Here is a 13,068-nt window from a genome sequence, read left to right as displayed (position 1 = left end):
CTTCAATTCAGCCTATACCACAGCTATTTTTCTTGGAAGCAACAGTTCTATCTGCAAAAGACTGGTACGTCAATGGGTTTTACTGGGGCACCCACGTATGCCAACATCTTCATGGCCAAATTTGAGGACGAGCATGTTTTGAACAACAGTTCTTGGACAGAACATCTACTATTGTATCTCAGATACATTGATGATATTTTGGTTTTATGGCGGGGTACCAAAGAAGCTTTGGAGAATGCAATTTCAAGCTTGAACAACTGTCATCCTCAAATCAAATTCACACATTCCATCAATGACACCACTATCAACTATTTGGATATTCAGATTGAAAAACGCAATTCTACATTAACAACCAGGATTTTCAAGAAACCAACCGATAGGAATAACGCATTACACTTTCGGAGTTTTCACTCACAATCCCTGAAAAACCATTTACCTTTATCTCAGTTTATTCGGGTGCGCAGAATCAGTTCTGATGATGACCAAGGGAAAATTGACACCGATATTATGTATCAACAATACCTAGACAGAGGTTATCCAGCACCTGTTCTGGACTCGGCGAAGCATAAGGCGTACAGTATGGACAGAATGCAATTATTGAAAAAAACTGAAAAACCTGAGTCCAAACGTGAAGTTTGTGTTCTAAAATTTTCCACATCAGCTATGGCGATTAAACGGAGTATCCTTAGGAGATGGGAGATTATAGAGCAAGAAAATGATTTCACGAATGTCTTTCATGCCAAACCCATTTTCGCCTTCTCTAGATCTCAGAACATCAGAGAGATTTTGGCCAAAAGAACTTCCAATGTACACACGCTCAAACACTCAGGGATGCGTAAATGTTACAATTGCGGTCATTGTGGGAATGTCATGGTGGGTGATACCTTTACACATCCACATACGGGCAAATCGATTAAGCTAAAACATTCTTCAGACTGCAACACAGCGATGGTAGTATATGCTATCAAATGTCCCTGTGGCCAAGTTTATGTGGGGAGAACAACCCGAAAAGTAAAAATACGGGTAACTGAACACAAAAGTGCTATTCGCACTTTTAATCAGAAATCTTGTTTAGCAATACATTGGAACACACACAAGCATACCATACCCTAACTTCGTTTCACTGTTCTTGAGCAGATATCCGATCTCTTACATGCTGACCCCAATAGGCACTTGGCTCAAAGAGAAACATTCTGGATACGTTTTTTACAGACCATGAGCCCTGGGGGTTTGAATGACAAAATAGAACTGATACATTTTCTGTGATTAAGTATGGTTGCATGATAACAACATTTCACAGCTGTTTCACTGTTAAATATTGAAGATTGCATTTTTTTCATATTTGTTTAACATTTGTTTCATGCTTGTTAATGTGATTTCACCTATGCACTTGGCGTGCATATTCCAGCAAACTTTTCTTACATGGCATTCTTGCCATCTACTTCTTTAGATACTTTTGAAACGGTTTTTTCTTTCATGTTCTCTTTCTTGTTCTTTCACGTTCTCTTTACCCTCTATTGTCTACTTTTATCTTTCACTGGGACCTTGTTTATGATTAGGCACCCGTTCCGACATGGCGCCCGAAATAGTCCTCTTTCGATGTTCACAAGTTTCCTTTTGGTCACATGATATTCATAGCTTTTAAATATGCACTCGCACGCTTCTAGCCACATCGAATCTTTGCCATTCGAAGATATGACCATTTCTAGATCGCACAGCACGTTGTACTAAAAGGTATGTGTAGTGGTGACAACTTATGGGTCTTTCATAGTTAACCTTAATCACTTTGAATCTTGGTCGCGGCACGCATTTAGCTAACGGTACCATTTGTGCACTATTTTTTAATCCTAGACGTTTTCGGACAAGGTTCATCGCTACGCTTAAGTCGTTTTGAAGTTGGATGTATATGCATTATGGATGAGGCGAAGTAAGCTGCACTTTAAATTTGGGCACACTGTTCCCCTTCCGTTTAATTCACGAGTCTATTTTTTGGTAACACTAGAACGCCCTTTTCTATTTCCGCAATACAGGTCGTGTGAGTGACGATCTGGACCCTTTCTTGTGTGTCGTTTTTCATTTGAACGCTGGGAGGTGAGTCCTCCGCAGGCTATTATGGTTTGGTTACGGTGGTTCCTTCGGTTTCACTTGAGCACGTAATGCACCAGAATCCACTTTTCACTTTGACGGGCACTTTGTGAGATAGTTAACCGTTTCATGATAGGCATCACGATTCAAAACCCACTGGTGTCATTCTGGTATTTCTTAGCTTTACTTTTTTGGTTGTCAATCTTCAATAAACTTTATTAAAATCTTCTTTTCTTTTCTTTCTAGTTTTACTCTTTACATCCCTTTCTCGCTTCTTTTTAAAAAACGAGTTTCACGGCAGTTGCATGCTGCACAATGGCTGGTTAGCACTGGATACTAAGGGTTATAAAATGCAAATTAATGTTACAGTTGGACATACATATAAGTTGGTTTTGATACTAGTATTGTTTTCATTTCGAATTGACTTATATACTTATATGTATATATTGTTACAGTATTCCCCTGAAGAAGGTGTGTGTCACACCGAAATGCATTGGGACACCTGACGTTCTTTTTGAATACGTTAAGAAAATAAAGAAGAATCTCAGAAATTCATGAAGATTCACAAACTACTGTTTTGTCTCTAAGTTTCACCATTACTGTCTCTTGTTCAATTGCAATTGTCAAATTTGTTTCATAACATACCTATAGTTCAGTTTACTTTATTTTTCACTCAAGATGCTGTTTATAACTTGAATTAAAATAGGCACCATAGGTGCTTTTCGTTTTACCTTTGTTTAATAGAGTGATGTACTAAATACACTTGTTTACTTTTATAGATCTACCAAGTTGCACCTCATAGGGCAGGTGGATAGTGCGCCTTTTTTCAAACTTTTGTTTGAACATTTTTTGGAAAAACAAATTTAACATATGTAAGCCGAACTCATATACGTAGATAGTAACATTCACACTCTGGCAATACTTTGCAGAGTTTTCTAGCTGTAAAATATATCAGTCCAGTCATTGATATAGCATAGTTTGTGCTCACAATTATTAGTCCGGGAACTGCAGTACAATGTAATCTGCTACAAAATTACAAGGTGTGGTTAAGTGGTATATGTCAAACTAGGGGCGATCTCCTTCGTCTTCAGCTGGCAACCGAAGCACTGGGCTGCAACTAGAATCTGAGTTTATTTACAATAGAATTTGTGAAATTGAAAAACAAATGCTTAAAAGTAAATTTTTTCCTTAGCGATTCCCAAGATGCTTTCTAAGAAACTAAAGAAAGAGAGCAGCGCTATAGTCTTAACACTGCTGTAATCTGAAATGAAGCTTAATGGATGCTCTTGTATATTTAGAGCCCTAGTCTGAGCAGATAGCTAGCCTAAACAGAGCCTCTATATATGCAGAATCTGTAAATATTCAACCATTTGAAACAAATTCAGCCTTGGATGAGGCAGATCTAGATACCCACAAGATAAGCAGACTGCCAAACGCACATAGCGAGAGAAGGCGGAAGGAGAAACCAACCAACCCTGAGTCACACCCCCACAGGAGACAAACCGGGCAGGAGAAAGACGAAACCCCAAGGCACAAAGGAACAAAAACCAAAGGGTGTGAACACCCAAGGAGGAAGGAACAAAGGAATCCTCATCCCCAGGCAAAATAGGAATGAATCACACCCAGCTGAAAATGGAAACCCAGAGAGAGAAGCCAGGCCCAGCTGCAAAACAACCCCAACCAGCAGAAACTGCAAATAAGGGAAGAAGAGAAGCAAAGCACCCAACCGAAGTGCAGAGGTGATGGTCAACAAAAAAAAATAAAAACACCGTTGCGGACAACCACAACAAACAGCCACCAACAAAGGCACAAAAGGGGGCAACAGCAGACCCCGCAAAACAGTAGGCAAACCTAAGAAGGCACAACTACAGGAGAGACTGGACGTTGACGCCAAAAACTACGCAGAATCCGACTCACCAAAGGAGCAACAACCTCCAAAGAGGCCCTGGGACCCCGACAAGCCCGAACCGCAGCCCAACGAGCAGATAAGGCGGAAGGGAAAAGGTCCTTCAAAAACCCATCTCGGAGAAAGACAAGAAAAGAAGCCGGATCTCCAACCACGGATCCAGACCAAGAGAAGAGCACCAGGAGACAAAAGAGCCCCAACACGCACCATGGTTCTTGAGTGTTGAAGGCCGAAGCGACAACTGAATGCCACAGGCCACCACAGAAGAACAGCCCAAAGACGCCAACGACAGCCGCTCAAGAGCCAGGCTGTCAGACGCAAGCAACAAAGACAGGGCAAAGACAGGTGCGGACACAGAAGCAGAGCCAGAATCAAGGGAAGCCGGCCAAACCTGCCCCCCGCCAGCAGCAGTCGGAGCGGAAACCAAAGGCAGCGAGGCCAAAAAGGAGCAACCAACAGCACAGACACCTTCACCGCCCCCGAATCCACTGCAGCACCCTCAGGAGGAAGGAAATAGGAGGGAAGGCCAAGGAAACGAGAGAGCAACCCCCAAGCCTGAGGACAGACCACCTCGGAACAAAACCGGGGGGAAGACTAATGTCGTGAGGGGAAGCAAAAAGACCGATCCAGAGAGTCCCGATCCGAAGACAAAGGTCCCGGAACAGAGGAACAAACAGACGGCACAAAACAGAGGACAGGAGGAAGTGGCCCAAGCCGTCCTTGCGAAATACAGATGCCTCTGAACGTAAACAGCCCTCAATGCCAACAGATGAGATTTCACCCAGACACAAATCACGGAAGGCAGCAGGTACAGAGACGTGCACCTGGACTCCCCAAGAAGGCGCAAAAAACAACAAGCCACCTGATCGTCGGGACGAACCAACAGACTCGTCAGCTACCAAGGACCCCAATGCGGCCCCCAAGGACAGGCGTCCGACGTCAACAAAAGGAGAGAAGGAAGCAGAAAACACACCTCCACAACAGGGTGGGAGAGCAAAGCCACCACACCAGATTAGGAACCAGAACAGGGGAAGAGAGGAACCAGAGCCATGCAACCTGTATGGGAAGGGTCACAACGAGCCAACAGAAGAATCACCAAGGACCTGAGGTGCAGGCGAGCTTAAGGAACCACAACCGTGAAGGCAGCCACCAAACCCACTGACCTGCAACCAACCCCGAGCCGGGGCAGAAGGGCGACCCAGCAGGACACGCAGAAGAGTCAAAAGGGCAGAGAACTGAGCCGGAGGGAGAAAACAGCCCCCTGCAAAGAGTCAAAAGGCAACACCTGAACCTGGAAACAGAACCCGTCCACCGAATAGACGGGAATGTGAAAACAGGCGACTTCCAAACCCAGGGAAGCCAAAAAATCACCCACAAGGAGGAGGGGGAACGACAGACTGCAAGGGGAACATCCAAAAATGACCCAGCTGCACCAATCTGTTCAAAGCCCATGGACTCAGAATTGAGCGGAAGGAATCAACGGGTGCCGGTACCAGGAACAGAGCCCCAGGTCCCACATCGCCACCGGAACCAGCATAACAGTGCCCTGTGACAAAAACAGGCTGACACCAAAGAGCATGGCAGAACGCATCAAGGGGCCCATGGACAACTGGGTAACCTCGAATACAGGCCAAAAGGGGGGCGGCCCCGGAATGGAATCCGGTAACCAAGAACGATGACAGACAGGCCCCACCAGTCGGAAACAGACCGGACCAACTATCCAGGAACAAGTGAGCTGAGCCCCCAAAACTGCAACATCGCCAAGAATGTAGACAGGAACCCAGAACCCGTGAAACACTAGGATTTGAAAACATAACCTCTTGAGGAAGAGACCGCAACCATAACCACCAGGCCACGGAGACACCACCTGGCCATAACACTAATTGACCAACACCCAGGGGCACCTGCAGGATAGGGTAGAGAACCGCTGCAGATGCCGGGAACCAAATGGAACTCAGCCCCCCAACCACGGGCCCGACCACGAAAGGGCGAGGCAGAAGAAAGAGTACATGGAAACCCCAGATCACGGTAAAAAGACAAGCTCATCCACAGAAACTGTCTGTGGAGGAAGCCAAAAAAGCCCGGGATCCACAAAAGGCAGGTAACGGACCAAGGTGCCTGAGCAGCGTGTAGACAACAAAGCACGGTCCAGAGAGACCTCTTACCAGCCACCGCCACCCCAGCAGCTAAGGAGAGGGCCCACAGGGCCACAAATGTACAGCAGACAGAAACTGAGACAAGACCTCCATCTACACCAAGAAAGGAGTGAGATCCCCTTGACCCGGAAGACAGTCAAACAGGTACCCAAACCGTCAGAATGGACCTGTGAAGCATAGGCCGAAGAGCGCCAGTACGCACCCCAAAAGAGAAGTTGCAGAAGTACGCTTAAGAGCGGACACCACCTCCCGCACAACTAGGACAGCCCAGGAAGCCACGAAGACAAAGAGGAAGAAGAAGAAACCATGGAGGACAAAACAGAAGTGACCCCAGGAACCAGAGGGAACTGGGTGACAAAGTCCGCCAGGCGACACTGCTACCCCAGAAAGCACGTAATCTCCTGCATGTCGACAGCAAGCCACAGCACAGCCAGAAAATCTGTGAGGGCATCATGAAAAGGCAGGGCAAATTTCCACCGAGGAACTTGCAGGGAGAAAAATCCATCATCAGACAAGGTCTGGGGGACAAACCCCAGCACCGCACAAACAGGGATCAACATGCTCGAAAAACCCTGCCTCGGATGTACTTCCCCTCAGGGGAACAGTCCAGGGCCTCAAACATCTCCAGCCTAGTACACAGAAGGCTCTAGCAGCACAGCCTGCACAGCAGAATGAAACAAAACCTGCAAACAGATCAGGAAAGTCGCAAAAGGACATTACGCTGCACGGATAAAGATGTCGCAGGCACTTGAGAGGAATACTCAACACCCAAGGCCACGAGTAGGAAGAGCAAACCATACAGGAAGCCCAGCACACACCAGGAAGTGCCCAGCCACTCCACAATAACACTGTCACCAAGGAACCAAGACCCGTGTAACACGAGACTTGGAAGACCAAAGGGACAGCCCTGCAGTCGCCACCCATAGCCATATACACACACACAACATGGCCACGGGGGCCGGACTCTGCTTAAAAACCCCCAGCGCCAGAACGGCCCGGGGCCAAGACATCAGGAAAGCTTCCCGCTCCAGCCCAGCACATGCGCGGGGAGCGTCCTGACCCAGGAGCAGGAGCGCGGCCGACCGGAGCACCGGTATGGCCGTGCAGAGACAAAAAAAAACAAAGGCAGAAATAAACAGCACATATAGAAGATCTTAAACAAATCAGTTATAAAAATTCACGGTACCGCAACACATCCTGCACAACCGGAAACAGCAACAGGAGACACGGAGCACCAGCGATCCAATCGCCGTCAGAGCAAGAAAAAAACAGGCATGGCGGTAGGTGGGAGAGGTTTATATGACCGTTGACTTTTTGGTTTTGTAGCATTTTGATTGGCTGGCTAGAGGCAGGACTGCCTCACTTTGTAAGGACTGGGACAAGGAGGACCCATGAGGGGGTAATGTTCAATCCAGCACTGGTCTTAATCAAAACCCCCGCCCCAGGAATCTTATGAGTTGATCGTGGAACATCTCAGATGATTCACGGTCGTCTGCTTATTGTCAATAACACTGCCCAGCCGACACGTGTTTCGTCAGGGTATAACCCAAGACTTCTTCAGGGCTAGAAGAATATACAATACAAACTTTTTAGCAGTAATTATATATATATGTAAATGCATTATTGACGACTTTTAATAGAAAAGTGCTCCACCCTGTGTAAAACACCATAATCATATTTGTAACAAACATATTTATAAAGGACATACCAGCCAACACATCATAAATTATACTCAACATGTGTATCACAAGAAAATCCCAGTGTGCATAACATGTTTGGAGTAAAATCTCAGTAGTTAAAACAATATAGAAACTCCTAAGCATATTCAAGAGTACAATTTATCATGAACACTGTCACAGACAGAATTTATCATATTTTCAGGTCGTCGAAATAAGTAAAGAGAATGTCTGAAAATATGTCACAAAACACCAAATTGTTGTGTCAGGGTCAAAAAATCTAAATTTAAAATGGAAGGCAAACCCCAAAAGTTGCACCAAATAAAAGAATAAATAGAAAAACACCGCAGTGAGAGAAACTGAAGAAATTAAGTGTAAGATCTCCCCATGCGCCAGTAGAAGCGTAATAGTCAAATACCAAAAGTGACTACACTACCTTTCCGGCGTGAAACTGAAGTTCTATGTCTTAATAAATCTATAAAAACATAAAATAAAGCAATACATTATCATACCAGACCCGGTTGGTTCAGCTGATATGAAAAATAACCAGGCCAAACAACACTTACCACTTAGCCAGTGATGATTCTATCACGACTAAGGACGCAAAGTGTCGAATACGTATACATCTATTGGACGGATTGATTATACACTTTCCAATTGCTGTAAAACAACGTCAAAAAGAAGAGAGAGGGGCACGAGTCACCACATATTCCCAAACAGAGAAACAAACTGGCACATTCTGACGATATTAATACCAGGGAATACCATTGGTATTCCCTGGTATGAATATCGTCAGAATGTGTCTGTTACCTCCGACAATCATAGAAACATTGCTTCATGTGTTTCTTTTGATTAACAGATTATTAGGTCACAACTTGTTGGTATTTGACTGGGCGAACCAGTTTTGTTTCTCTGTTTGAGAATATGTGGCGACTCGTGCCCCTCTCTCTTCTTTTTGACGTTGTTTTACAGCAATTGGAAAGTGTATAATCAATCCGTCCAATAGATGTATACGGATTCGACACTTTGCGTCCTTAGTCGTGATAGAATCATCACTGGCTAAGTGGTAAGTGTTGTTTGGCCTGGTTATTTTTCATATCAGCTGAACCAACCGGGTCTGGTATGATAATGTATTACTTTATTTTATGTTTTTATAGATTTATTAAGACATAGAACTTCAGTTTCACGCCGGAAAGGTAGTGTAGTCACTTTTGGTATTTGACTATTACGCTTCTACTGGCGCATGGGGAGATCTTACACTTAGTTTCTTCAGTTTCTCTCACTGCTGTATTTTTCTATTTATTCTTGAATTTAGTGCAACTTTTGGGGTTTGCCTTCCATTTTAAATTTAGATTTTTTGACCCTGACACAACAATTTGGTGTTTTGTGACATATTTTCAGACATTCGCTTTACTTATTCTGACGTCCTTAAAATATGATAAATTCTGTCTGTGACAAAGTTCTTGATAAATTGTACTCTTGAATATGCTTAGGAGTTTCTATATTGTTTTAACTACTGAGATTTTACTCCAAACATGTTATGCACACTGGGATTTTCTTGTGATACACATGTTGAATATAATTTATGATGCTTTGGCTGGTCTGTCCTTTATAAATATGCTTGTTACAAATATGATCATGGTGTTTTACACAGGGTGGAGCACTTTTCTATTAAAAGTCGTCATTAATGCATTTATATATATATATATATATATATATATATATAATTGCTGCTAAAAAGTTTGTATTGTATATTCTTCTAGCCCTGAAGAAGTCTTGGGTTATACCCTGACGAAACACGTGTCGGCTGGGCAGTGTGATTGACAATAAACAGACTGTGAATCATCTGAGATGTTCCACAATCAATTTTGTTTGTGAATCTAAGCATAAGAAGATTGATAGCTGTTATGTTTGGATGTAAACTTTAATGGCACCAATTGTGTGATACGTTACTTGTGTGTGCACAGGCTTATTGAGTATTGTATTCAGGGCCTTTGTTGTCCTGTGTTGAAGGGTTTAGGGTTTTCCCTTCTGCCTGTGGCACCACATTAACTTTTGAGGGTTTGAAGATTGGCGAAAAAAAGGGAGGCGCCATCGCATCCCGCAGCAATATAAACCCGTTGAGCTGTAATCATCTTATGAGATGTGGAAGTAGTCAAGAATAAAGCAATATGGCGCCACATTCAGAAAAAAATCAAGCCTCCCAAAAGACAAACAACTGCAATATCTCAATGCGGTATCCAGTTCATCATTTCCACAATCTCCTGGCTTAACCGTGTCAAGTTAAGGTGCAATTCTGAAATGCGATTTCTGGCGTGCATCATGGACCACCCACACACGTGTCCCTTTCTCGAGCCTTGAGAAGCTGGGTGGTCCATAGGTTTTGATAACCCATTCGCTAGGGTGACCTGAATTTTAAAGCCAAAAACCGGGACATGTCACAAAAATAGAAGGGCTTCAATTTTACTTCAAGCCAGCGCACTGAATGACATCGCTCCTCAGCAGAGAATTACAGAACAGGCAGTAAGAACATAAATAAAATGCAATTTTTAAACACAGAAACTTGCCAATTAATTAAATTGTTGTCTTGAAACAACTGCTAACTATCCCTGCTTTGCAAAACATTAAAAAACACCTCCCGCAGTTTTCAGTCGACCCTTTTTAAAAACCGGGACATAATCTACATTTCTTGAAATCTGCCGGGACAGCTGGTGAAAAACCTGGACCGTCCGGGCAAATCCGGGACACCTGGTCACCCTACCATTCGCCCTTGTCTCTGTTATGCGAAGAGCTGCTAAAAGGATTACGTATAGGTTTCGCCCTCTCCCGTCAGCTGCACAGATACAGCTTTAGATGAGAGCAGGCACCGGAGAAGTAGGCTTCAAGGAGGCACAGAGGACCGCGGAGGATCCATTGAAGCAGCCCTTCAAACACTCCCTCCAGCTGCTGTCGCCGCCGGTTCTCATTGGATAGAGCTTCTGACGCCGCCGAATGACGCCATCGCGCATGGGAAATCTGTACGGATGTGAGGTGGCGTCCGGGGAGGCAGAGGGCAGCGGAGCAGGCGCTGCTCCCCAGCGCGAGCTTTAACATGGAACCGTGAGTCATGCTTATTGCTTACAGCTGGTGGTGATGCCACCTTGTGTGGGGTGGCGATAGACTCCTAGTGTTAGTGTTCTGGGGAGATGGGTCCATCGGTAGCTCAACTTAAAGGGGCAGGGGAGCCCGAGCACAGCTGGAAGCTCACCTGAGTACGTAAATGTAGGCGGTGCCCCGCCATAACTACTTGACACTCAGCCTTCAGGTTACTGAAAGGGTTGTGCTTTGCTCCAAGCCCCTACTTGCGTGCGGCTGGCATTGTGGATAGTTTGTAGCCCTGTGCGGATGAAGCTCCGTATTCCTGCTTCTCTACTTTTAAAATGTTGATTCACACAGTTCCCGATATTCTTCCTGTCAGCAACAGATTTCAGACTCTGCTTCAAGTCGTCCCCGACATGGGTTGAATTTGCAGAAACTGCATTAACTGTTACTTTCACTTATGCTGTCCACCTGGGAGTCTTTTTTAATTTTGAACTCCCTAAAATTATTCCTTACTGGCATATGACTTTTCCTTAACACATACATTCCAGAATATTTTTTTACGGACATGAATTCAATATCGGAGCTGTTAGTGGGGGGGAGACAGTCAGCAATGAAACACAGCAATGAGATGTCCAGTATAGTGTACTAGTTCACATCCGTACATTGTGATGTATATACTACTTAGTTACTGCCCTAGTGTCTGTACACTACTCACCCTATTATCAGTTGTAGCTTTCGATCATAGATTCCTCGTATTTCGCCCCTTCGTTTGAAATGATATCTTTGGGTAAGATTGGGTAACGTTTACTTTGTAGCTAAGTAATCACTTTCGAGGCATATCTCGTAGTCTCTGATGGACAACTGTGGAATAAACTCACCTTGCAGCTGGCGATTGAATGAGCGGGAGTTAAAAGATCAACGCGAGGACTGCCGGAAATTCCCCACTTAGTAGTTTTTCCAGTTGAGAGTTCATTAAACAGGTCACTCTAAGTAGAAAAAAAATGGCACTGATTTTAGTGTGGCTATTATTCAACAGAAGCCGTTATCTGACATCTTTCAGGAGGCGGTGCACAAGGGAACGTTGCTTCAGCATACTGAAATTAGACCCAAATACAGTTCTATTATACCCAGGGTAGGGCACAAGTCGGGGTACACCCACTATTTTCACAGGGTGGACGCCGTCCCCACTGCCAAGAAGTTGGACCCCACAGAAATATGCTGAACGTCTCCCGGTGTAATTTTCAGACACCGGGACACGTTTAGCAGATCCTGTACTTAGTCTGCTTTCCATTCCCAGCAGCAAAATGCAGGCAGTGAGGATGTTTTTTTTCTCCTTCAGCTGGCGAAATTAAAGGGCCATCAGGCCTCCTTTTTGTTTGAATATCCTTACTGTAGGCGGCCGGGAACCTCACACTTCACATGTAAATGTCATAGAGGGGAAACAAAGGCACACAGCTTGTTATCACTTCACAGGTACTTAATAAAGAAATGCTTTTGCCTTTGTTCAGTTCCTGTATATAAGAGATGCATGCACTGTAAGAATGTCAGATGTGTTGGTCTGTCCCAGTATATACACAAATAACCATTTAAATCGCACAATTTTATTGCTTTTATAGCGCTACACAACCCAATGCAGGGTGTCGGAGCTCTTTATGTAACATACACGTTATACATTGACAATAAATCATGTGCATGTGTAAATCAATGTACAAGATGAGTTACATGAGACCGGTTTAGAAGGTGTAGGAGTCACACGTCCTTCATTGCTCATTGTGCTATATTACAAGGATCACAATTTATGAACTGCCAGTAACAAAATGATCTCCGTGTTAAAAGCAGTAACCCACTTTACTATCTACATGAAATACAAATTTGCCATTTGTGTTTTATGTGATGTACTTTACAGGAGACACAGTAACCTTATGCTACTTTGATTCAAATCTGGGACTTAAAAAAAACTGCTCTCTCCAACAAATGCATTAAACTCCAGAGTTATCACACCATTACTATTCCCTGAGATTTACTGGGCACCTTTACAGCAGATGCCTTACCCAATCAAATATTTTAAAATGTAGACTTTGCAACCAATTAAGTATAACAGATCTACTGCCATGCTTCTCCTTGTTGCCAATTTCTTTGTGGCAGGGTTTAAAAAAATAAATGT

The 13,068-nt window shown here is 44.1% G+C and overlaps 1 protein-coding gene across 2 annotated transcripts in view; it reads left to right on the top strand.

Moving 5' to 3' along the window:
* The window catches only part of TMEM181 (transmembrane protein 181), a 402,172-nt gene that overhangs the window by 82,401 nt on the left and 306,703 nt on the right, over positions 1–13,068 (top strand). The window contains exon 1 of one of the 2 annotated variants that reach the window (XM_085612151.1): positions 10,659–10,922. The exons of the other annotated variant lie outside the window; for it this stretch is intronic. Coding sequence (XP_085468277.1) covers positions 10,915–10,922 — 8 coding nt within the window. The 5' untranslated portion in view covers positions 10,659–10,914. Of the gene's footprint in view, positions 1–10,658; positions 10,923–13,068 lie in introns of those variants that run through there. 2 annotated transcript variants of the gene reach the window in all.

The sequence above is a fragment of the Triturus cristatus genome, chromosome 6 (assembly GCF_964204655.1).
Source record: "Triturus cristatus chromosome 6, aTriCri1.1, whole genome shotgun sequence".
Classification (NCBI taxonomy): domain Eukaryota; kingdom Metazoa; phylum Chordata; class Amphibia; order Caudata; family Salamandridae; genus Triturus; species Triturus cristatus.
The sequence above is the reverse complement of the archived record's forward strand: the minus strand, read 5'-3'. Positions and strand labels throughout refer to the sequence as shown.